Source organism: Branchiostoma floridae, chromosome 4 (genome assembly GCF_000003815.2).
Source record: "Branchiostoma floridae strain S238N-H82 chromosome 4, Bfl_VNyyK, whole genome shotgun sequence".
Classification (NCBI taxonomy): domain Eukaryota; kingdom Metazoa; phylum Chordata; class Leptocardii; order Amphioxiformes; family Branchiostomatidae; genus Branchiostoma; species Branchiostoma floridae.
Window position 1 is genome coordinate 28,814,077 of NC_049982.1, and position 25,877 is coordinate 28,839,953.

Consider the following 25,877-nt stretch of genomic DNA (forward strand, 5'->3'; position numbering starts at 1 on the left):
TTATAAATATTGATGTTTCAGAACGTAAATCATATATAATTATTGTTAATTATTTTTTTATACTTTAGTATTATTCATTTATGAATCCAATCCTCCCTTCTTTATGAGTGGATGGATCCAAAGTTCGTGGAAAGCCACGAAAGTTTGCGACTTTTCCCGAGTCGGTCATTCCCAAGGGAGAGCGGACGACGCGCCAAGTTTTCGTGTGTATCTCTCGTCTGCAAGTCTGTCAACCGTTTGAGGGGAAAACATGAGGTAAGTTAAGTATTTTGAGAGAAATAAGAAAAGTCTAAGTCCATGACGAGTCTTTAGAATGCCGAGAATGAATGTTTAGGCATTGAAAACAACAGAGAAACGTGTGTTTTTGAAACGGCATGGCCTTGCTGGTGTGAATTTATTTCCAACATCTGTGGTGGCCGCCATTTTTCACAAAATGTCGCCTGACAAAGTTTATCTTTTAGCCTGTGAAGCTTTGCTATTCTACGCGATTAAAATTGTGGACTTGTGATTATAACATTGCATCTGTGCAAATAACGAAGAATATAACGGTCTTCTTTGCTCTTTTTAATCCAAGGCAAACTAAACGTCCCCAGAGACTTGATCTGATTGAAGAACACCTATGCATATATTTGCATATGAATAAGCTTGTTGTTCATCTCTTGATTCGTTATCTTTTAGACTGTGACATACAAGTAATTTATCAGAAATGAACTTTATTACTATAACTATATTCATCGATTAGGGGGGAAATGAGCTGTAATGTTATATGACATTGGCAACAAACAAGTGGCCACTGTATCAAAATATCAAAGTTTTATTTTATCAGGCCAGCCATACGCATTTCAATGCAAAATAATGAAAATTGAGGAATTGTGAGAATATGTCAGGAAACAGAATAATTGTAAAATTGTCATCTTCCAATGTCCAAACGCTTACATATGATCTCTGTATCTGTACCTATATAGCTGGTATAAGTATAACCGCCTTTCAGCGTAACACGTCAGCTTTGCAGGCACGCGGTGCGGCAGCAGCTGGTTACATTGCACTCAACGACCCGTCAAACCTAGACCCGTCACACCTAACTTTTGCACATCTATCCGCAAGCATTCTTAAAACTATCCAGAGAAGATGCCCCTACTGTACTTGGTCATAAGAAGTTCTACTCTACAATAGTTCTGGGAAAGTAGGAAGTTTTTAAACACATCATTCCTAGGCTGGTACACTGGTACTTGAAGGCATGACTGTTTCTTGTTCTACAGTACCAGTGGAAAAGATTTGGATGGTCTTGGGACCTGGAACCCCATGGAGGAAGACTTCAAGTCACCAACCTTCAACAGCTATGACCGCGGGCCTGGTGCAAACTTCCCTAACGGGCTGTCCCCTGCCTCCAGGAGCAGGTACCAAATGTGGTGCTATTGCACAAATATACTTACTGTAAATTCATCTATTTTTTGCTAGTGTTAGCAGGGGAAAAGGACGTTTCCACAGTGTTTTAAGTACAGTTAAAAGTATTCTGTTGCACAGTTTTCATGATTTCCCTAAAAGGAAAATGTGAAAATAGAACCACACAAATATATGTCAAGATTTGCAGTGTCTCAAGTAGAGGCCGCATCAAAACGACAGGCCTGAAATTTTGTAAACTAGATGTCTCATGTGTAGCTATGAGATACACATTTTGGGCAATTGTACCTGTATTTAAACCATTGTATATTTCACAGAAAATCTTGATAAGAAATGGGGAATTGTTGTAGGAAGGAGAGGAAAATGAATTTGTTGCAGTTTTGCACAGTCCATTGTACCTACTTGCTTCTCAGTTTATGTTGATTTTGTACTTATTTAAGTTGTAGATTTTCCCGGCATTCATGCAAAAAATGTTTTTGTGAAGACTTTTTCTTTGTTAAAAAGTATTCCATGTTCCTATTTCAGTGGAGATGGAGAGAGACCCCAGTCCGACAAAATCACCCTGTATGTAAGTGGCATCCCACTGGAAATGGAAGCGGTAAGTATCTTTTAGATTTTATTCATATTCATTATGAGATGATGGGACAAAAAGCAATATTGCTCATCAAAGCCCTATCTTCTTGCATACATACAAAGGTAAGATGAACACGAGAGCAGTTAGTGTTATGTGTTGACAAGATAGCAGTTAGTTACTAGCTATCTGTGCCACAAGACTATTATTTAGAAGCTGTATTCAAGATAATCTAAAAATAAGCATGTCATAATCTCAGTTGTAAACATTCCAGATCATAACAAATCACTCCACACGCTATCTTATCTCAAGTGTCATAAAATGGTTTTATCTTTTACAATTACATGGTGTTTATTTCTTGCTTTAGGATGGGGTGAAGAACTTTTTCAGCCAAGTAGCTATACCATTGTCTGTCGACATAAAGAAGCCTCAAGACTACTCCTATGGCACTACATATGGGTAAGTTCCTAAAGTTTCTCATCTTGTGCGGATATGCCTGTACCCAGTACCGGCAAAGGAAAGTGTATCTTTAACAATTGTGTTTTCCAGACAACACAAATTGATGACCTTTATTGACGTGTCAGTCATCGTAGGAAAAGTTGTCTTTTCCATGCAATATCCTTGGAAAAATGCCCCCCCCCCCAAGCTGTCTCGTAATTATGTATTTCACAAAAACTATTGTTTCATCAGAAAATGTCAACTAAGACTGTCTGTCAGTGGCAAGGTACCCCTTTCTACCAGAAACATTGAATTGTCTAGGAAACAATGTTAAGAGAAGTGCCAGCTCTTTTGTGAGAGAATGTCAGACCAGCCCTCAGTTGTAACAAACTCTGAACTGAGACCTCAAATGTAGCAAGAGGCAGGGTAAAGCGGGGTGTGTGTGTGGCTGGTCACCTCATATATAGATTTGAGTAAGATTACTAAGAATAAACAGCAGCAGCAGTTTGTTTGGGCAGACCACATGAAGGTAAACGCTATGAATTTGCTTGCAAATGCTGTCTAATTTCTCTCTCTTCCATATCATATACGGCCTCCTTCGGTCAATATTGACCATGGTAAAATCCTAATTGATATCCGCCCTACAGCGTCGACTGTGGCTAAACAGTCCTATACGAGAATGACAGTCTTTGCCACATAGGGCACATCTGTAAGCTGACTCAGGTCTGTTGCAGAGTTCTTTTCGCAGGATCCGCTTTTCTTCTGCAATATCTTTCATATCAAACATATGTTAAAGTTAGTCTATGTACTGACGTATTTGTTTCCCCAGTTTTGTGGAGATGGCTTCAGTGCGTGATGCCGATGCTGTGATGAGGGAGTTTGATCAAAGAAAATGCGGCAAGTTCACTCTGAAGATCCGACCAGCCAGGCCCAAAGCTCCAAGAGAGGTGTGTTGGGCACTTTGTGATGGACATTGCATTTCCTGCTAGACTTTCCAAGTGTACTTAGTACGAATTTATTGCTTTTGTTGAATAAAGTCTTTGAATGGTATGATGACGATGATGATGTTATTTACCAATTCAAAATATGAATTTTTATGTTTTTTATGCAACATTTCAGGAGTCATATACACAGAGACGAGAGCCACTTCAAAAGGTTCAACTGTATGCAACACAAGGGCAGTCCCAAAGGTAAAAAAAAAGCTGTTGCTTTTGCAATGTTTATTTGGTCTAACAATAGAATATGTGAATACTATACCGGAAAAGTAGTGGAAGATTAAAAGCTCTTTATTTGTCATTGTCCACATTACAATACAAAAAGAGACAAACTATTTAAACTAAGTCAACAAAATTTTTCCCGGCTTTGCACGTCATCCTTAACTACAAAACACAATCTTCCTGTTAGCACCACATTTTGCATTATGATAAAATTAATGCATTATTCAGTGCTTTCTATACAGACTTAAACTTTGTGTAGAACTCGATAGTACATTGCATCACAAAGGAAAGGAACTTTTCCTATGGTATTTTCAAAGCATATGGAACAATCAAAACATAAAGAAAGGTCACTGTCATCCAGCAACAGCAGCTAAGATTTGAGTGGCATTTGCATATGATCCTTATGAGTCAGTGACTTTGACATGTTGAGTCAGTTTTTGACGACGCCTCAGGGGAGTCGTCAAGTGGTATATATTGCATTCAGTCTGCAAAAATTCTAGGAATTGCACAGGCATTTTTCCAAGAATGCTAGTACTTCACAGTATGCTGGATATGCAAGCCCCCCCCCCCCAAATCTGTTCCAGATGTATCTCTGGCATGCAATGGTGGAATGTAGGTCATAGTCCGGGGATAGTACATTTCTGTTGGCTGTAGGTTTATGTTACAGGTGGGCTAGTATATTGTGCCCAGGGATAGTACGACAGGGAAGTTCCAGTCTATTTCTGATTTGACCTGTATTGTTGTACCCTCAATCGTCGTCATGGCAATAATACATTTTTATTGCCAGTCTTGTTCTTGTTAGATGTACTGGTGTTGGATTGTCTGCCAGTTCATTCTAGTGACTCTGAAGAAGAGTAATTGATGTCAATTAAAACATCTGGAAGTAAATCTCTATTTTTTACTAACCTGTACTAACCTTATGTCTAACCTTCTTTAGCATAATAAAAAAAAAATGATAATTTGCACCCCAGTAGGAACTACAGCTCCTCTGACAGTGGGAAAGAGTCCCGACCCCAGCCGGCCATACGGACGATAGAGAATCGTTACGGCAAGAGTTCGCCTTCGGCGCCAGACAGAGACCCCCAGGGGAGGCGCCGCAGCAGTGGCGGGGACTCCCCACCCCCTCTCGACGACAACAGGCCTCCCTCTCCTATAAAACGTACCTCCAGTACCAGCAGCATACCTGCAACACTAGACATGTCTGGACAAGCTTCGTTTACCAACAAGTACAGCCAGTTCAGAGGCAGCATGGCAGGACAGGACAGAAGTCCCCACCCCCAGCCTGCAGTACCTTATGATTCAGATAGAGGGCGTTCTCCAAACAGATTCACTGGGCAACAGGGTGTTGGAGGTGGAGTCAGGCGTAGCGTCTCCCAGAGCAACATGCGCGACAGGCAGCCAAGTGGTGAGTTTAATCGTGGAAGCTATAACGATCGAGGGTATGGCCGAGACAGCCAGGTTTCGCCATCACAGCGAGCAGTTGAATTTGAACGAGGGGGCCAGCGTACGGGAGTTCGGACCAGTCCAAGTCTGTCTGAGATGAGGGGAGGGGATAGGACGGAAGCAAGTCCTACTCCGCAGGGATCGTACACGAATGGGATGCATGAAGACATTAGAGACGCCACGCAGATGGGTGCATCATCCAAGCCTAGTACACCACAGGTATAAATTTTCATGTGTGTGTGGTTTGTGTGTGTGTGTGTGTGTGGACAGTATAACTCGAGAAACTGTGGATGGATCCTTGTTATATTTGATAGGTGGATAGGAGTCAAGAAAACACATGTCAAGTTAGATAACATCCTATAGGCTTTCTACAGCACTGCAGTGGAAGTTATTGCGTGTTTGAGACAAACTATGGTCATGTTTTTGAGTGGTAGAAAAGTTCTTGGGGCAGAGAGTAATTGCTGTCGTGTTTAGGCCCTCTAGCAGCATTCTTTTAAACTGCAGGGGCCCATTTCTTCCAGACTTTAATGTTGAACAGTTGATATACATGTACTAAAAAGATTTCTGTTTGACTCTCGTATTCCAGCCTACTGGTTCACCCCAGAAGACCACAGAACGTCCCTGTGTACTGTGTGGTCAGCTGGGGAAGTCCAAGTGCAGCACATGCAAGACACCATACTGCAGTAGGGACTGTCAGCGCAAACACTGGCCTGAACACAAGAACCACTGCAGGCCTGTAGGAAAGAGGTAGGGGGCACTACTTTTGATAGGGAGACTAGAGCTGTTGTTGAATTGTTGCAAGGCCTAACAAGAAACTGAAGATCTCATGCCTGAAGTTTTTGTGGATTTGGAAATGCCATAGCCCCAGACATCACATGTGTTAGTGATCCTCCCCTTCCCATCCTCTCTAAGCCAATCCCTCTTAACCAATCCCTCACACAAGGGGTCATTCATTCAACTCATTGGGTACAGCTGACTAGCTGTCTTTGGTTCTACCACACTACCTTTACGAAGGGGGGTATAATACTGCAGTACCTGAAAATACTGCTAGATGGCCCAAAATGGCCATGTTTCTTGGGGACCTCAAAAACTTATCCAAATATAGTCAAACCAAGGAGATTCCCTTTTCAACCTCCTTGGTCAAACTTTTTAAAGAAGTTTCTCTGGTCTCTTCCAAAACACTAGTTTTGATAATTTTCAAAGACATATCCGAAGCCCTTTCTAAGTTCTACTGTCAACGATCTTTTATGTTGAGAACAATTGTAGACTAAGCAGTTTTGTAGCTGTTTTTTTTGCTGAAATCATTTCTCAAGGTTTGTTTGCATTCTTTAAGTTGAGTGTTGTGTTGAAGTGCGACAACTCCCTCCCCCCTATTAGAGTAGAGCAATGGTTGGACCCAGGAAGGGTCAGGAGGGAGCCAAGGACACAGTATCAGTTGCGTCTGGAAAAAGTTTCTGAGGAGTGAGCTGTCTGGTCACTTAAGGTGAAATAAAGTGTGGAGATCTTGTGTGTTGGACTAATCCTAACTATGGACCCTTCCTACATTGAGCAAGTTTTTGCTTTCTTCCACAGTGACGACGTTCCCACTGGGTTTGAGAACTTTGACGTCTCGGCCGGGGAAGACGTGAAAGAAAAGATGGACACCCTGATGGCCCTCTCAGGCATACAGATGGTGAGTTGACATTTTATCCTTCTTTCTGTACAAGGTTGATTTTCCTAGGCCTAACATACTGCATAGGAAAACAAATGCAAGTATTTCCTGAAATAGAAACTCTATTCTCTCTATGATGAGTCTATCTGCTGTAAGCTTCACTGTTGTGTTATCCTTCTTTTGCCAGCCTTCTGCAACTCCACCACAAGAGCACCGTGCACAACCCAGCCCCTCTCCACCGCAAGCTGCCCCTCCCCCTGAACTTGCAGTGGCCAACTTGGAACGGTCCCAACTACCCAAGGGAGAAACTGTCAAGGCAAGTTTCTCTATTTGTTGTAAAAATTCATGTAAGATTAAAGCTTAGAGAAACTATGAGTATGATGTTATAGTACTGTAAGTTCATTTATTTTCATGGGAACATGATTTTATGGGATTACGTGGAAAGAAGGTTTTCATGGTGTTTTATGTTGTTGATTGAAACAATGCTGTATCGTGGTCCCGTAATACATAAAAAATACAAATTCCCAGTGTCATGAACATGTAATGGAGAGGTCATTGTGAAAGTAAAACCACATGCTTAGATTGACAGTATTTTAAAAAGTTTTTCATTGTAAAAGTAAAACCACATGCTGAGATTGACATCACCTCAATTGAAAAATTTTGTTTTTATACATTTTGTCAGGAAAAAAATGTAGTCCTCTTTGAGGTTGGAAACATCATTGAAAGATGGCCCAATCCTGAAATCAAGTACAGTGAAACTTGTTTAAGAAGACCACCCTGGGGACCAGTGCAAAGTGGTCGTTTTAGACACGTGGTCTTCTTGTGCAAAGAAAGAAAAATTGACAAGATAGGACAGACACAATGATTTCAAAGTTAATGGTCTTTAAAATAGTTTAATTCCACGAACCTGTACATTTGCACATGAGAAACATTATCACTGTTGAACTGTCTTCCTGTATGATTCATATAGTATTGTTATACCAACTGATGTAAAATTGAAAAGTTTCCAAAATTTAGGGCTTTTCTTTCAAATTTTCGTAGCTTTTTGTAGCCGGAGCAGCGTCATTTTCCCCGCCGGCATTGTCTGTCAAAAACTTGTGAATAGGCGACACCGTCAAGACAATGGTCATTTACATATTGCTTACAAAAATATCGCTGTTTTCGGTGGAGAACCCGACGCCCCACGAGCGTTTTAAAATGCGATTTTCATGTTAGCAACGCTAATTGCCTATCTTTACTTTGTGAATCACAGCCAACGGGCCAGAAATAAGTTGGGGAGCTTACCGCCATAACAAAAAGCATGTGCCCGACAAGACGGGAACCTTCTTTCAAATCGGCAGCACGACAGAAAAATAAATGGTTCATTTCCACGATGTTACCCATGAAAATAATGTGTGTGAGTTTGTTTCACTTCTGGCGAGGGTCTTAAAGTCTCAACGCTGCCTAGAAGGTGAAAATTTGCCGAGAAAAACAAGTTTAACCCCACCGACGCTTCTAAACATGACTCATGTTGACAAATGGACGCTTCACTAGAAGCAAGGGGAGCAGTTTCTCAAGAAGACACACAGACACCTTTTATTCTCTAATAAGATGTGTTATAAAGTCATAAAGATATTTTATATATGTTATCTTTACTTCAAACAAGTTTTATTAAAATAAATTTGCATTTTGTAGGGTTTAAATGTAGAGTACATAACAACGCACGCAACATTTTTACCTACACTTCAGTGGACTTTCCCAATGACACCGTTTGACCTCTTGGGCGCCATGTTTGATTTTGGCTCGGCGCGAATAACAGAACCCAAACACACGAGTTTGCCGTAATTTCCCGGCAGTTATGATAAAAAATCGATGTTGTTATACCCTTGAAAATGACGCAGTGGTTTCGGTCACACTTTAGTTGCCAAAACATAAGCCAATTTTAGCGATATTTCTCGCGAGTTATCATCAAATATCGACAGTTGCTACAGTCTTGAAAATGACGCAGTCGTTTCGGCAAGTTTTCTTCGCCAAAACACAAGCCGATTTTAGCGGATTTGCCACCAGATATCATCAAAAATCGAGGCCACTACACACTTGAAAATGACGTGGTCGTCTTCGGCAACATTTCGATCGCGGGCGGACCGGATTCGGGGTGGTCGCGGTCACAGAAGACAAGTGGTCGCTTTGGCCACGTTGCTTAAAGGACAGCATCAGAAAATTTTCAATTCTTTATTTTCCAGTATTTTACTCATTAAAAAGTTGATGTACGTCAATTTTTACATTGATCCGCCTAATATGACCCTGTAGACACGTTTGAACTTCGCGCTCTCCTCCTCTCCCCGCCGCGCTGGCCGATGACGTAATGGCCTCGTTCTGATCGTCTGAGATTGTATGACGTCACGGATCCAAAACTTCTAGCCAGCCATTTTGCTCGGTGAACCTCGGTCCTCTCAGCGGTAAATAATCACCCCGCCATTCTGGAGTTCAGTTTGTTGTCATTGAAAATTACTTTCGTGGACCTGTAAGTCGCATTGTGAGCTGTCTACGAAGCCATAGTCCCCGGGAGACTGAACATGAATAAGCTTGCCTGCGTGTGAACCGCGCGGCGATGGAACGAAATCAAAACAATGGTGGTGGGGGAGGTTCACGCACCGTGTCATTCTGGACTATTACAAGAGCGAGTTCGAGTCAGTTCTTACCTTCTCCTTTCCGGACAGCACAGCGATAATTACACGTAAGCTTCCACGAATTTTGGTTGAATTCACAATTGTCCAACTGGCAGGGACATTAAAAAAAATCATTCTCTGACAACATACACTTGATCGCTACATATCGAACGATCCCCCTTCCGCGCCGAAACATACATACAGCATTGTTGTTTTTACATACAACACAGGCCGGCATTGTGAATGGCGCGAAATGTCGGCTTCGTTTCAGAGTCCGTGATTTGTTTTGAATGAACCCCCAGCAATCTCCGCCAAAGCTACATGATTGAAAAACCGACCAGTCCAGATAATTTACCCGAGAAACAGAAAATAAAGTGAGAGGCGAGGCGTAACTCGCACGATCTGTACAAGTTGCGGTGCTATCTGTTCCGGCGCGAAAAGGGGGTTGTTCGATATGTAGCGATCAAGGGTATGTTGTCAGTAGAACAAACGAGGTCTACAACTGTGAATTCAACCAAAATTCGTGGAAGCTTACGTGTAATTATCACTGTGCTGTTCGGAAAGGAGAAGGTAAGAACTGACCCGAACTCGCTCTTGTAATAGTCCAGAATGGCACGGTGCGTGAACCTCCCCCAAAACCATTGTTTTGATTTCGTCCCGTCGCCGCGCGGTTCACCCGCTGCAGACAAGCTAATTCATGTTCAGTCTCCCGGGGACTATGGCTTCGTAGACAGCTCACAACGCGACTTACAGGTCCACGAAGTTAATTGTCAACAACAACGGACTGGCTTCCAGAATGGCGGTGTGATTTCCCGCCGAAGGGACCGAGGTTCACCGAGCAAAATGGCTGGCATGGCCAGAAGTTTCAATTCTGATTTGTGACGTCAGCGCGCAGGCAATCAGAACGAGGCCATTACGTCATCGGCCAGCGCGGCGGGAGAGGGGAGGAGAGCGCGAAGTTCAAACGTGTCTACAGGGTTATATTGGGCGGATTAATGTAAAAATTGACGTAAATCAACTTTTTAATGAGTAAACTACTGGAAAATAATGAATTGAAGATTTTCTGATGCTTTCCTTTAATGCTTGTGTCAATGGGGAGGAAAATCGGGACCAGCCAAAAGCGGTCGTAATAGGCCGATGGTCGTCTTATGGACGTGGTCGCTTATACAAGTTTCACTGTATAGTTATACCACTTTTACAACTTTTAAGTAACTATCTTTTCACTCCAGGTGTCGGTGACTGAAGTAGTTAGTCCGGAGAACATCTCTGTCCAGATTATACATCATGAGACCATACTAGAGCTGTCCCAACTCATGGTGAACATGGCACAGACATATGAGGGGACAAATAACGAGGGAACCAATGCCTACCATCCACAGGTATGTATTGCATTACCTAGTAACATCAAAAATCAAAACTGTAGCATGTCCAGACACAAAGTGTCACACACACACACAAACACACACACACACACACATACACACACACACAAACACACACACACATACACACTCACACACACACACACACACATAGCCTTCTCCAAGGTAAGTAAACGTCAAGTTGTAATAAGCTATTTTGAAAAGTGTATAAAAGACTCAGGAATGTCAGGAGTTTGAACCCAGAAGCTATGTAGATTATAGGCCAAACGAGAGCCAGTAACCAGTTATGAAGTGGCTAGGTCAGTAGGCACAAGATTGAGAAGTCATGGGTTCGATTTCTGGCCATTGTGACTAGAGGTTGTGTCATTTGAAAAGACTTAATAAACAACTTTCCTCATTCCACCAACACATGTATACTTCTGTCTCGGTTAGAAAGGTGATTGCATGAGTGGTTTGGGCTCTGCCTTCCAGTACCGTGCCCTCGTGGGACTACTTTTTATTTTACCTATTGGCCTAAAGTGTAGTGATGTATTGTTGTAGGCAGGAGAGTTGTGTGCTGCCAAGTTCAGCGATGGAGGATGGTACAGGGCCAGTGTGGATAGTGTTAACCCTGATGGCACCTTGGCTGTGACGTATGTGGACTTTGGAAACAGCGAAAGCATCCCCGTGGCAAGGGTTCGGAAGTTGGAACCAAAAATGGCAAAGCTGCCATTACTGGTAAGGTTTCCACATGTTCTTAATGTAGGGTTGAAACAAGCACATTTTTTTTGTATCACAGTTGCTATTGTGATTACGCAATATACTTTCATAGTTATCAGAAAACTGTAAATATTTCAGAAACATGCATCAGTATGCTGTATACAGCATTTTACCCAATTTATTGTCCATTCCTTACCCTTGTAGGCCGTGAAGTGCAGCCTGCTAGTGTTGGCAGGCAAGGGAGGGAGTACCTGGAACACAGAAGTGGTGAACTTCCTCAAAACTAACATTGTCAACAAGGAGTGCTCTGTGACCATGAAGGAGCAGCAAGATGGTACGCCTTTGGTGGAAATGGTGGAAACAGGCACAGGTAAGTGGGGTTTTTATATTGCCTTCCAAGTAAGAAATGATCTTGTATGATTTTTTAAAAATATCTACCTTAAGTTTACAGAGGAGAAACATATTGTTTTTGTTTTGTTTCTTCGACTGTTCCAAAGGAATATCTGGACCAGGCTGTCACCAATGTTGTTGTTAGTAGACACCCTATGGTGTTTGATTACATTATGTAGCAAGTGGTAGGATAGAGCTGGAGGGGCTGGTCACCAGATGTATGGATGTGTTTCAGTAAGATTAAACAGAGTATAAATGGTTAGGCTAGACTATATATCTGCTTGCAAATGTAGTCTTTCAGTTTTTTTCTAGTTGCATCTGACAGTTATTCTCAATTTGTTGTCTTTCTTTCAAGGAAACTTTTCTTCAGAATTTTTAACCATCCATTGAAACAAAACATAAAGATTTTCTTTATTTTCTGGATGTTTTACAAAAACTTCTTTTTACATACATTTGAAAAAAATGTAATTTGTTTTATTTTTCCAACAAAGGCAAGTCTGTGGCAGACATGGTTTTGGAGTCGGGACTCTTTGTTCCTTGCCAGAAGCCACCACCACCCCCACAAGACCCTCAGGAAGACTTTGGGTTTCTCGTAACCCACATTGACAGCCCCGCATCCTTTTACGGCCAGGTAAAGGGAAAGACTTAAATCAAATGTTTCATACCATAAGCATAGACAGTAGGATTTCATTATAGTACAATTTGTAAGATATTCTGCAAGGGCATTTTATTTCCTTGCTTTAGAAGTTGAACAATTGGAACCATTGATTATCTACTTTTTGGCTACACTCTAAGGGTGGATCCATTTTTGTAGTTGTGAAAATATATGCTACATTTGTCAATGCAAATGCAACTGTACTTCAGGTTGGCCTTGGTGCAGACATGAAGGAGGTGGCAGTTGACCTTGCGAAAAAGATGGAGCTGATTGCTGGACTTCCCGAAGCAATTTCTCAGAACAAGCAGGAGCCATACATGCCTCAGGTTAGTCTAGAAGTGTTCCTGCTTTCATGCCTTGTGTGCGTCTCCTAAAAGGCAACTCTTTCATGAATTAGGCTCAACCATTGGGTTTAATGGGGAAAATGCTGACATTTTATGACATATGCGTAAATTTGGAAATTTGCAAAAAACAATATCTGTATTTCATGGCATAAACATGTAATTTTGCAAGTCTAAAAAGACAGATCCCAACAATGATTAGCCTGAAAATTTATAAGATAACACTGACAATTTTATAAGTTTACACTCGAGTAATACAGGAAGAAGATCTTGTCTGTCTCTGTTTGGGGTATGTATTGTTACCGCAGCACTGGCATCTAGGAGTGCTTAGAGCACCACCTAGCAGGTTTGATGCTTACTGCAGGACTCTTCACCCTTTCTCTGTCAGGTGGGGGAGTTGTGCTGTGCACTGTGGGAGATGGACGGCATGTGGTACCGCGCAGAGGTCATAGAGGTCGTGTCCAACAGCCAGCTGAAGGTGTTCTTTCTGGATTATGGCAACACCGAGACTGTGACCGAGGCTAACACCCGCCCGATCCCAGAAAGTTTCACCCAGTGCCCTGCCCTGGCACTGCACTGCAAGTTAGCAGGTATGTGTATGGAAAGCTCTCTTGTATTTGTTGCGATACCTCGGGTTGGCCGAATGGTTCACTATTTTTTATTTCATCACAAGTTAGGTCTTTTCATGACTCCCACTCATGAAGAAATTTAACATGGTCATGGATAAGTTAGAACAATACAATATCAGTATCACAACAGACCATCATTCTAAATACAGAAATTGTTCACAAATTGAAACCTCTGCAAGTTGACGCTCCAAATCATTTAGTGTAACTGTTAGGGACTTACTTTAATTATTTGCACCTCATTCAAATTTTTCCCAAGACAAAAAAATTGCAATTGTTTACCAGTCTTCTTGTACTGCCATTTATCTCTAACATCACATGTAACATTTATTTAAATCTACAGGTGTTTCACCTGTAAATAGCGACAGGTGGTCGCAGCAGGCGACTAAATGCTTCAAAGACCTAACCAAGGACAAGCTGCTCATGGGAATGCCCATGGCCAGGGAGGGAGATGTGCTATCTGTAGAGCTGAAGGACTTTGCTACAGGTAGGAGCCACTGACAAGAATTTCTAATCTCCAAACAGACCCTACAATGGCATAAGACAGCATCAAACTGGCCAAGGAGTGTAGTCAGCCAAGAGGTGTACATTTGCCGGTAGCGAAACACACTCCCAAGCCGGCTTCACTTCTCTGCCAGCTTTTGATATTGTCCTATGATACCATGGGATCCGCTTGGAGATTAAACAATGTCATCACTGTAGATATTACATTTTACATGCTGTAGTCTGTTGAATACTGTAAATTCAATTACTTTTGCAGTGGTTTTTTTCTTGCCAGTATTGGGGGAAAGTTTTTTTTTTTACTGTTTTAAATTGCTGTTGGAGCAAAATCAGTATTATAGCAGTAGTACATGGAAAATTCTTATTAGAGGTGTTATAAATTCTCAGTTGGGAGGTCAGCGAGGGAAAACCACAAAATCTGAACCGTTGTGAAAATTTCAAGATTTACAGTAGCAATCCTGGCTCAGGACAGATTTGTACCATGGACGAGTGATTCCGATAAGTACGATCTGTTAGTGGTCTTTTTGTTTCGTAGTTTGTCAACAAAAGCTCCACAAGTTGCTTTTAACTCATCACCTTGTATTTGACTCTTTTCCTTACATGCAGGTGCAAAGGTGTCAGAAGAGATGGTACAAGCAGGTGCAGCTGTCAGCTCTGCCAGACCACCTGCACAATCACCTGCAGCGACACCTGCAGCAATGCCAGTGCAGCCATCGTTATTCACACCTGGTAAGCCAGCAGGTGACTCTAGCCGGTCGCCATCCGAGCAGCTGCAGCGTAGGTCTCCCACTCCACCTGTACAGCTGTCAAGCTCCCCCTCTCCACAGTCACATGAACTGCAGCCAAGACCCCAGAGCAGACCTAGTAGGTTTATTCAACACTTTATCAGAATGATGTGTTTGAAAATGTAACATATATATCATATCTTTCATCAAAGTCAATATTTCAAGCCATATTAAAACAGTCCTGTCAGATTTTACGTTAGGAAAAAAAATGTTTTGTTTCCTGTTTCCCTTCCTACCCTAGAAAAACCTGCCAACCCTAGACTTTTTTGGGGATGGGCAGTGGGGTCACATAGCTTATAGTTAGAATTTTTATTCAGCCTGCTTCCTTTTGTCTAGTATTGAAGTAATAACACTGCTTGTCCTATCTAATAAACGATGAATGTATCCACAGATTTGTAACCATTATGCATAAAATCAAAGTTTGACATTGAAAATATAAGTATACTCATGCATTTCAGTTTTACTTTATTAAATCTGTTGTATAACTAGAGTTTAGGCTAAAAAAAAGAAGCTTTAAAAAAGATAATCCCTACAACGGACCCTAATTAGTAATTTGTTTTCAGACTGAAACAGGAAACGCAACATTTTTTTCCCTAGGCCTTAGTCAATATGGCAAGGCGCATTAAACAAGTCTTGTCAGATTTTACATTAATCAAAAGACCCCCTTCTAAACAATGGTTTTATCATGAAACCAACAACCACATTTTGCAGTCCCAATGGAGCATTCACACTGCAATCAACCAAAATTTATGACAATTGCACCATACACAAGGCTGAAATTATTTTATTTTTATTTATCAGTCTTGTAGGCTGGTCCCTTCAGTTGTCAACAACTGATTTCCAAGGGAGCCCTGCAACAAATCAGTCAACATAAACTTAACAATTTATATAAAATAAAACACGAATAATCAAATATAGGGAAAACAGCTTATGTAGTAGACTCAAAATCAAACACTACCAACTCAAAATGATTCATCTAAATCAGTGAAGCATATTAATTAATATTGTCCAAACTACAAATTGGACCAGTAGAAATTTTAACATAAGAAAACCTCTTGGGGTAAGACAACATGGGAGTTTCATACTAGTGCATAACTATGACAGGGTTCTCCCCAGAATTTTTTAGCATAGTGGAGGGGCTGGCAAATATAACCCGCACCAACGCGCTGCACTTTCATGAAAATGGGTTCATTTGGCAATGACAGGGGGTGTCAAATACTACAAGTATAATATATTGTTGTGATTCCTTTGTTGTGAAGTGGCAAAACGACTATTGTTTTGATCATTGCTCATTCACAAGTTTTTGCAGACAATGCTGACTGGAAAAGTGATGCCACTTGGCACAAAAATCTGTGAATTGTCATTAATTTTGGCAAAACTAACAAAGAAAATAGGGAAGAAACACACTAAATTTGAAAAATAGTATAGTGGAGCTGGCTGAGAGTATAGTAGAGGGCCTCCCTTATTCCACTCTCTGGGGAGAACCCTGTATGAGCACCTCTTTTAGATATGTTTCTTTTAACCACAGTGTGTATTGTGCAAACGTTATTTATGTTTTTTCCAGCCAAGAGATGCAGTCGTCTCAGCCACTGTCCCTCACCAACCACTTTTTATCAGTATGATTGGTAATTAAGACCAGGTTTGACTGCAGTTTACATTAAGGTTGAATAGTAAGCAGTGACATTTCTTCATTCTTTTTCTCAGGCAGTGCAAATAAGGGCCGTATGAAGACGGTGACTCGTGTGCAGCCCCCCGTATCAGGCAGGTTTGATGTGCTGTTGAAGTGTGTGAAGTCTCCTGGACTCTTCTACTGCCAGCTGACTGAACCCTCAGGTGAGACCCAACACTACTGTGAAACTGCCATGTGATACCAAATAGATGCATTAGTGCATCCTCGCCTTTCTTGCACACCTACATGTAAGTGATAACGTGTTACACTGTGAAGGGCTTAATTGGCCTCCTACCTTAGAGCTTGTGGCCGTACACCTCTTGTTAGAAAGAACCATTTCCTTTTCCTGAGTCACCAATAGGAACTCAGGATTCTGACTCACTTTGAAAATCCACCCAATAGGAGCTCAGGATTCTTAATTACTATGAAAATCCATCCAATAGGAACTCAGGATTCTCAATCACTATGAAAATCCATCCAATAGGAGCTCAGCATTCTTGATCACTATGAAAATCCATCCAATAGGAGCTCAGGATTCTTGATCACTATGAAAATCCATCCAATAGGAGCTCAGGATTCTTGATCACTATGAAAATCCATCCAATAGGAGCTTGAGATTCTCAATCATGGCATTCATCACCATGGTAACAGACAGTTCTCAGTCTGACAATAATTGGTCTGTGTTAACACATTATGCATAAATAAAAAAAATAGAATGTTTCAAAAGTCTCATGACTTCGAGATTCGAGCCCATAACACTGAGGAAGCCACACGGCGAAACATTGTTGTGTGTCGGTTCGAATAAAGTTCCTAAACGGGGAACATGCGGCTCCAGTGTCTTTTCTGAAGATGTGGCGTAAGTGTGAACGGTTGGCTGAGGTCTCCTTCTCCACATATATCATGACTTCGAGATGTTCGCCATTAAGGTTCTAGGGACCTGACCAGTTGAAGGCTGCTAGAACCATGATTAAGTCAGGCAAACCAAGTGACAAATATGACCAGCAAAGGTTAAGATAAAGATGGATTAGCCAAACATTGGCGATGCCTTAAGATTCTGTATCATTGTTTTCAGGTGTGCAACAGCTGCAGGTGTTGTTGAATGACATTACTCACCACTGCCAAGCCCAGCCCATGGACCCGGCATACATCCCAGACATAGGGGAAATCTGCTGTGTAAATTCTCCTAATGGTAGGGAGGACAAATTTGCAACTGTATTTGTCTAGTACACATGTATCTCAATGAACTGCATCAAAATGTAATAGGAAGTTGTGCCAACCTAATGAATTTGTGACAAGTTTCTCTTCCAGTCACACTGGTAGTTGCTGTGTGTAAAGCCTAGATGAGCAGGTTATTTATAATCACAGTGCTGCCACTGAATTGAAAAGCAATGTACAATAATTGAAAATACCCTGAGAAGAGACTTGCACTGATAAAAGGATGTTCATTTATATTATCCTTTGTACAACAAGGGGAGATAAAGTTTTCTTTTCTTAAAAGTTTTTCCCCGGACGAGACAGTCGCTCGAGACTTGAGAGTGCACAGCCACAAATTTAGTGTGCTTCCATATAACCCCTTAGCTTTTAATTTAGGGATTGACTTTGAAGGTTTACTGATCCATAGGAGAAGAGAATTCAGCAACATTTAGCAAATGGTAAGATAAGGCCATACCAATTTAATTTCTTGGCTCTCGGATTTTTTCAGAAAAAAAGTTGAAGCGACAGGGCGAAAAAAAAAAAAAAAATTGCAACAAGCCTGGATTCAGGTCCAGAGGTTCGGGTTGGAAATTGCGGATCTGAAACCATGGTATATGTGTGGCAGACTACTTATCCATTTAAAATTACATGAAAAATTTGCATGTAGGCATACAGGCAAGTCCAGTACTTGTTTTTAGAAGTTCTGTTAAACTGAGCCGAAGTTTATCCAGCAACTTGTATTACTGGTACCTCATGGTCCTGGCAAATTCAATTTTTTATTTTTTTTTGAAATTGGGAAAAATAGAAGCGGCGATTCCGAGAACAAACAAACTAAATTGGTATGGCCTAAGTATAAAGTGTTTTTTTTCTCTGTAGGTAGGACCTGGCTGAGGGCTCAGGTCCAGGAGCACCGTTTGTCCAACAAAGTCCAGATTGAGTGTGTGGACATCGGCAAGCAGGTCCAAGTGAGCCAGACCAGGCTGCGGCCGGCACTCCCCCAGCACACTGACCTGCCTCTGCAGGTCTTCAAGGCCAGTCTGGCCGGAGTGGTCCCCGTCCATGGCGGGGAGTGGTCCAAGAACTCTGCAGATTTCCTGTCCAAGTATGTGGACAGTCAGAGACTCACAGCAGAAGTTGTAGCACAAGAAGGTACTAGACTTCTTTGTCTTTACCTCCAGGGCAGGGGAACTGTTTCTGTCTCTGTTGGCATGTGTTGATAGTTACTGATGTTGTGAGCAGATATGTTGATTTTGGACCCCTAATGGTGTGTTCAGGTACTGCAGGATTATAGACCAACACCCCCATCTTGAAAGTAATGCATTGCAGCTCATTATATACCCATAGCTGTTCCCTGTCAATAGCTAGCATTTTTTTAGATACAAGGTCTTGTTTGTGTTCTGCATAAATATTCACTTAGATCCTGGTCTTTTCTTTTGTATAAAGTGCCTGCCACACATATCAATAGCATAGTATGAGGGGGGTGGCATAGTTGGAGGGGGGTGGCAAGGTCTTAGGTTGGATTTACCTATTGGTCTTCAAAAGTTTCGCCAGTCAACTATAAATTTTTTAAAAACCTAAGTAGGGAAGATCATATTATACTTGGATACAGTCAATGGAATGGAGTCGAGCTAGGATTGGACGAATTTCCTATGACAACACCAACACACATGGAGACATGAGAAAGTACAATTATCATTTCAAGCTGACATCACATAGTAAAAGACCAATTTTGATGACTGTCCCTTTTTCTGCAAAACTAAGCCAACAACTGTTTTTCAGGCGATCTTTATTTCCTACACTTGTGGGATCGTACGAGTGGGCAGGAGGTCAGCCTGTCCCAGATGCTGTCCGAGGAGGGACTGGCACACCTGGAGCCACTGACCCCCGAGGGGAGCCCCCCTCCCTCTCGTAAGCGCAAGCCGCCACCCATCCATCCCTCTCCAACACAGAACGGGCACATCCGTACCCCAAGCCCGATACAGGTCATCCAGAATGGTGGTGTAGAGAGAGCCAGCAGCCTCAAAGCTCCCCCTGCAGCAGCTGTTGGTACTGCAAGCGTGGAAAACATCTTGCAGGAGATGAAGGAGATAATGGCTCAACAGGCACAGGAGATATCAGAGCTTCGCAGGATGGTGCAACAGCTGCTACATGCACAAACAAGATAAGCTGAACGTGTATGGAGATGTGACAAGACTGGTTGTCGGTAAGCAGGGCTCTAGCCAGCTCGAAATTTTTTTCCGTCAGCCAATTCCCATTGTCGCAAAAACCGCAAAAATTAAGTTAGAAAGACAGAACTGAGACCTTGAAAAATGGGTTTTAATGAGATTATCCTATGCGAAAGGGCGCCGACACACTAAGTGAACAATCATAACAATAGCAAAACAAACTGTGTGTGGCTTTTACGGCCGTGGACAGCGTCCCCAAGCCGCCTGTAGCTTCCACCAAGAATTTTTGTCCGTCAAGGTTGACGGATTGGTTTAAAAAGTTTTCCGTCACACACAGCAAATTTCCGTCAATTGACGGAAAAACGGACGCTGGCTAGAGCCCTGTTGGTAAGCATCTTCCAACAGTTCAGAGAGTGACATATCATGAAGAAGGTAACAGTGAAGAAAAGTATGATACAAAAAAGTTACAGTTTAGTGAAAGTTTTGTACCCAAAGTTCTTTTTAGTTCTTCTCTATCTGTCTGTATACTGAAATTCGAAGTTATGATACAGGTAAGTTAGTTTATTTGGGATGGTATCTCCCTTATATTAGGTCTACAAATCTAAGTATACAGTGACAGATTACTTTTTGTAGATTAGTTTCTTTTTTTTAAGTGTTTTGTTTAGGATTAACGGTAAAGCCCCCTGATAGTGAAAGCCCTGATGACATGGAACGTCCTGGTAGTGAAATGTCTGGAAACCTTCCAGGTTCACAATGGCATGATAAGGGCCAATGATCAGGGCATTGTGGGTGATACTGGTACATGCCAAGGTTCCGTAGATCATGTTATGTGTGTTGTAGAGAAGATATGTTGTTGAGAAAGGCACAGTGTCAATCAAGGTATCAAAGTATGTGGAAAGTATAACAGTGCATATACTAGTATGTGAAAAGTTTTGTCATATTTTTTTTTTGTTAAACGCAAAAGACTTTATATTTGATAACGCATGATGAGTGATGCCAAACTCTGCCAAAAGCTCAGGACAAAAGATTGAAACCTTTAGTTTTAAGTATATTTTTGTATTTCAACATATATATAAGGTTAGACATCAGGAGATGATGTTGTAAGGACTTTCTGTTGCCCAAAGACTTTTTTGTACTCAGGAAATAAGTGTTGTTATTGATATGAGAAAAAGCATCTTGGACCCATCGCATCTCTTAAGGGTTCTAAATTCTGAAAAAGGTGAAGGTATCGCATACTGGAAGGATAATAGATGATGATGATGATGATGGTGTTGTGATATGTGCTGAATGTTGACAAGCTATCAGATACTACAAGGATAGTTGATGATAGAAAAGGTATTGTGATAATGACTTCCTATGCCAAGTTGCAAGAAGATTTTGGACAGGACTGTCTGTGATTGATGATAAAGGTGAAGGTATTGTGATAATGATGCTCTCTACTGAATTGCCAGAAGGTTGGACAGTCTTATCGAATACAACAAGAATAGTTGATGATGGTGAAGGTATAACGACTTTCTTGGCTCAGTTGTGAAAAAGATATTGGACAGTTCTGTCTTTTTCTGTACTTGAGGGTAGTTGATAAAGGTAAAGGTGATAATGACGTTCTTCGCTGAATTGTGGCTGATAAGCTAAAGAGTCATTATGGACAGTGCCATACACTAGCTTGATTAAACATATGATAACCTTGCATGCATTAATTTAAAAAAAAAAGGTTGCAACCATGTTGTAAAAGATGCTGATAACGAGCAAAATACATGCCATGTATTGCACACAAAAAATTAGAATTATTTGAAAACATAAACTATCTTACAAAGCCAAAGTCTTTTCCAAAGTCGAATAAGAATTTCAAAAGACAAAACTGAAAAATTTTCAATTTGTTACATGTTCTGTGTGTTCAGTTATCTATTCGACATTCCTGACCACTTAGATTTCATATTGAAGTTGATCATCTTCTTTTCTGCTCGCTCCAGAGGTTTTCATCCAATCAATATGTATGTATGGCCTAACTGATTGTCAAAGTATTGTGATGATCCTTTCTATGCTGAATTATGAAAAGCTTGAGATTGATCTTGGACTGCTATCTATTACCTTTAGGGTAACTGATGATGCATATGAGGTGCTGAACTGTGAAAAGCTAGGGAAAGATCTCAACTGTTTCATCTAATGCCTTAAGGGTGACTAATTCTTTGTTGAATCGTGGCAACAAGAGAGATAGTGGACACGTTCAAGCTTAAAATGGACAAATCATGTTGAAAAGATTTCAGCTTGTACTACCTTATTCCTTAATGAACTTTTGTTTATTTAGTGGTGAGTTTTTTGCTTCCCAAGATGTAGATTTTTTCCCACTTATTTGTACATCGTTACACTGCTAGGTTATTAGTGGCACAATAGGCTTAGTAATGTTCTGTTCTTGTGTTTATCTCCAAGAAAGGGAAACATTGTATTTGCTCTGTTCCAGTGCTAGATTGTTTGTTACAAAGAAGTCATATGAAGCTGTTGGTAGATTTTCTATCTATTTTGATTGTAATTAGGCCCTTTTGGTCTATGAAACATTATTTCATTGGGGCATATTATCAGTATGTTTTAAAACCTTTTCCTTTTGGCTTTACATACAAGCTTGTTCTTTGAATTTGTGTTTTTTTTTTGCCCATGGGTAGCTTCCTTTCAAAGTAGAATTTTTTGTGTGCACATCACAGCTAAAGAATAGAGTTAGAGATGGATTTTGATGTCCATCAATGTCACATTTCAAAGGTAAACTGCCTCAAGTAGCACCTTTAGTTACAGAAGCAGAACTGATTAGATGGACTCCTCTATAACTATTGTATGTTCTATATATTTGATGCTTAGTACTCATGTAGTCTTTCGATTGCTTAAATGAACACCAAAGTTGTTTTACAGCAAGCTACATTCATTACATTTCCCAGTACCGTCATTGGAAGCAGTGTGTATTGTTATGTTCTTGACGCCCAGAGATACAAACACTATTAGCGTCCCCTGCTGTAGGAGCTTAGTGGGGCACCTGCAAACAAAGTGTTGAGATACACGATGTTTACTGACAAAGTAATAAGTCATGTTTACGACCTATGTGGAACAGAAGTATACTGTGTCATCCGTCCAAATAGTTTCTATTACTATCTTAAGTGTGAAATGTTCCGAGTTGCACCACTGTTGTTCTTACCATATTGTAGGCATGGTACAGAATGTTCATAGACTAATAAATTACTTAAGTTTGTTTGGGAAAATGAGTTAATACGCTGTGGTGTGGTGTTTGGGTTTTATTTCAGCATCTCTGCAATTGGGAAGAAATATTAAGTTAAAATTTAAAGTTTCCTAGTTTGTCCTCATACAATGACCATTCGTGCGTAGATCTACCAAAGCAAACTGTATAGTCATGTACTGTACCTGTACACCCATCATCATTATGCTAATTTGCGTAAATTATGTAAGGTAGCACCATTCGGGCGTCAATCTAACTATATAGTCAAATCTGCCTGTACTCCCACGACCACCATACGACTTCACCCATATTTTAAAGATTTATCAGCGTTTATGCAAATTAGCTCATTTGCATAAATTATGTAAACTAGAGTCAGATCTACCTGTACGCCCACGACCACCATACGGCTTCACACAGCTGACCTTTTTTAAAGATTTAATATCGATTATGCAAATTGAGGTGATGCAAATTAGCTCATTTGCATAAGTTATGTTAGACAAGAATGGTCACTATCTCTATGTACATCAAACTTGACAAGAACGTATTTCATTACAGGCGATAAGGTATCCATGATATGATATAACTTTACTTTCTTTTTCCAATACCTACCAACGTACCACACACTGAAAATGCAGAATTCTTCACGGTGGATTAATGTTCGCGGTTTTCGCGGTGACCACTTCACCACGAATATAAAACCACCGCGAACATTTTTCTATTATGGTATTAGACTGCAGTCTATGGTTATACCGAGAACCGAAAACCACCGCGAAAAGTCCTTTTCCCGCTACCGTGAAATTAAATCCCCGTGAACTTAAATGCATTTACAGACAATACAGTACCATCAAGATCCTTCCACATCTTCTTGAGTAATGAAGTTCCCAAACACTCGCACGTACGTACAAATAGCCAATATCCTTAGCGAATGTGATGAAAAAGCATGCATGAAACAAATCCATTAATGGACAATGTAGTCTTTACATAGTGCCCTGTCCCAAATGTGCTCGTAAGCCTGATAATGGTACCAAAATATCTTCAAAACTTGCTTTTGCTACCATCAGTTTTCTAACATAATCTCCAGGTACTGTACCAAATCCAAGGGGTGCATTTTATTTCAACTAGTGTAATAAAAAAAACATTGTTGAACGTCCTATAGGTACTACAAAAATCCACTTACTTCTGCTTTCAAACACGCGTCGGGAATTGTCCATGTATGAAAGCTTATTGCAAATCTGATTTTCCCTTTGCTATTGGAGCCTAATAACACTCTTTCCATCAAAGCTTTGTGATTCGCTGAGCTTGAGGCCCCAAAACTCTGTCTCAGATATATCAAAAAAGAGACAGGAAGGACCCAGCTTTGAGGTAAAACTTTTGATGAAGAGAGAACGTGGCTTTAGATTTATCAGAATCTTGCAATACTCTTCACTGAAGCTAAGAATAGCAACTTAAAAGGCAAGACCATAGGGATGACATTACAGGCATTTCGAGCCGGAAATTTGCTGGTCTGAAATAATTAAGTGGTCTTTGAAGAAGATGACTTTGGAATGCGTAAGGCCTTGCTGATTTGAATCTATGGGGTCTTGCGAGCGTGTGAAAAAAAGTTTGCCTTCATTATGAATGAAGTGGCCAGAAATTAATGACTCAACACACAGAAGTATGGATTCTTCACATCTTCTATGACTTTTGATTGGCGTTCACAATTCTGCGTCTTTCACATTAGTATCATCCTCCTACGCACGGACATCATACAGCCAAACTGCACATACAGCAGGGTTGAACAAGTTTTCTAAAATCCACTTGTCCTATCGGGCCGAACCAATTTTTCACTTGCCCAAAATTCAAATGTCACTGTTACTAGTATATGCATTTTCACTTCCAGCAATGGAATTCTCTGTAGACAATTGCTTGATGTCATGACTGTAAAAAGTAACAAGTATATCAAAATTGCACTAAAATCAATGGAAAAATCTTACTTGCCCGATCGGACAAGTGGGGTAGGACATGCACTTGCCCGAACAGCACTTTCACTTGCCCTGGACAATAGGGCTAGTGGACTTGTTTATCCCTGTACAGACAGGCAGTTTGGCTGTTGGATGTCCCTACGTAGGAGGATGATTAGTATACGTTTTCCACAATTTCTTTTGGGGGGGGGGGGGGGGGGTTATTTAAGTTTGCTCCTATCGCTGCTGCTTTGCAAGATTTATAGTAAGGCCACAGCAAGTATATTTTGCGGATGATATCAGTACCATCATTAATTTTCGCCTGATTTCAGAAACAAAATCTCCTCTTTGGGGATGGTCAGATTGACCAAAACAGGCAAACACGTGGTGTTGTAACCTAATAATCATACTTGTAGAAGTGACACTAGGGATATTGAATTGACTATAGTTGCAGAAGTGAAACTTATTCTGAAAGTGCCACCAAATGGAAGTCATGAATGTAGTTGCCAGCTTGGTAAGTGATACCAGTGTACCGCACTCTTGTCACTTTTACTACACGTATAGTATACTAGTCAAGACAGGAATGAATGCCTTGTTAGTTGTGATGCCACGTTTTGTCACTTCAAATCTTGTTACGCCGATTATTGCGTCTATTTTGAAAATTTAGCCGTTTTTCCCCATCTTTTTTTTTTCGCTATGTCATTTTTTTGCACTCTGCACAGAATGTCATCGTCCATAAAATTCACTTGCTGTGGCCTATGGTCGAAAACATTTTCTTTTAACACAACACAAAAAGGAACTTCACAATGTTGACATAAGATACATAAGATCCAAAAGGTGTGCACAAGAACAACTTTGCAATGACACATGGGGGGTACAAACTTGGCCACGATTGGGATTGTGTTCTCCCTGCAAAGGAAGCGCCACCTACACCGGCTAACTCC

General features: G+C 40.9%; 1 protein-coding gene across 2 annotated transcripts; it reads left to right on the forward strand.

Moving 5' to 3' along the window:
- Nucleotides 1-116: 116 nt before the first annotated feature.
- Nucleotides 117-21,636, forward strand: LOC118413535 (tudor domain-containing protein 1-like). Of its 2 annotated transcripts, none has more exons than XM_035817059.1 (23): nt 117-255; nt 1,260-1,397; nt 1,927-1,999; nt 2,340-2,431; nt 3,240-3,357; nt 3,530-3,600; nt 4,599-5,289; nt 5,657-5,817; nt 6,643-6,742; nt 6,909-7,037; nt 10,599-10,748; nt 11,292-11,468; nt 11,655-11,820; nt 12,332-12,471; nt 12,705-12,821; nt 13,225-13,426; nt 13,806-13,949; nt 14,570-14,827; nt 16,453-16,581; nt 17,490-17,606; nt 18,488-18,760; nt 19,391-19,816; nt 20,162-21,636. In XM_035817059.1, the coding sequence occupies exons 1-22, from the start codon at nt 251-253 to the stop codon at nt 19,774-19,776; spliced, it is 3,837 nt and encodes a 1,278-aa protein (XP_035672952.1). In that variant the 5' UTR covers nt 117-250; the 3' UTR covers nt 19,777-19,816; nt 20,162-21,636. The 2 variants fall into 2 exon arrangements, with proteins under 2 accessions (XP_035672952.1, XP_035672953.1); XM_035817060.1 differs by having other exon boundaries at nt 19,391-19,809; nt 20,159-21,636.
- The last annotated feature ends 4,241 nt before the right edge of the window (nt 21,637-25,877 follow it).

What these genes read in the sequence shown, in the direction of transcription:
- LOC118413535 (XM_035817059.1), top strand. An exon ending in CCAAGGGAGAAACTGTCAAG is followed by an intron (nt 7,038 to 10,598) that starts GCAAGTTTCTCT and finishes TTTTCACTCCAG; the next exon opens with GTGTCGGTGACTGAAGTAGT. An exon ending in CCAATGCCTACCATCCACAG is followed by an intron (nt 10,749 to 11,291) that starts GTATGTATTGCA and finishes GTATTGTTGTAG; the next exon opens with GCAGGAGAGTTGTGTGCTGC.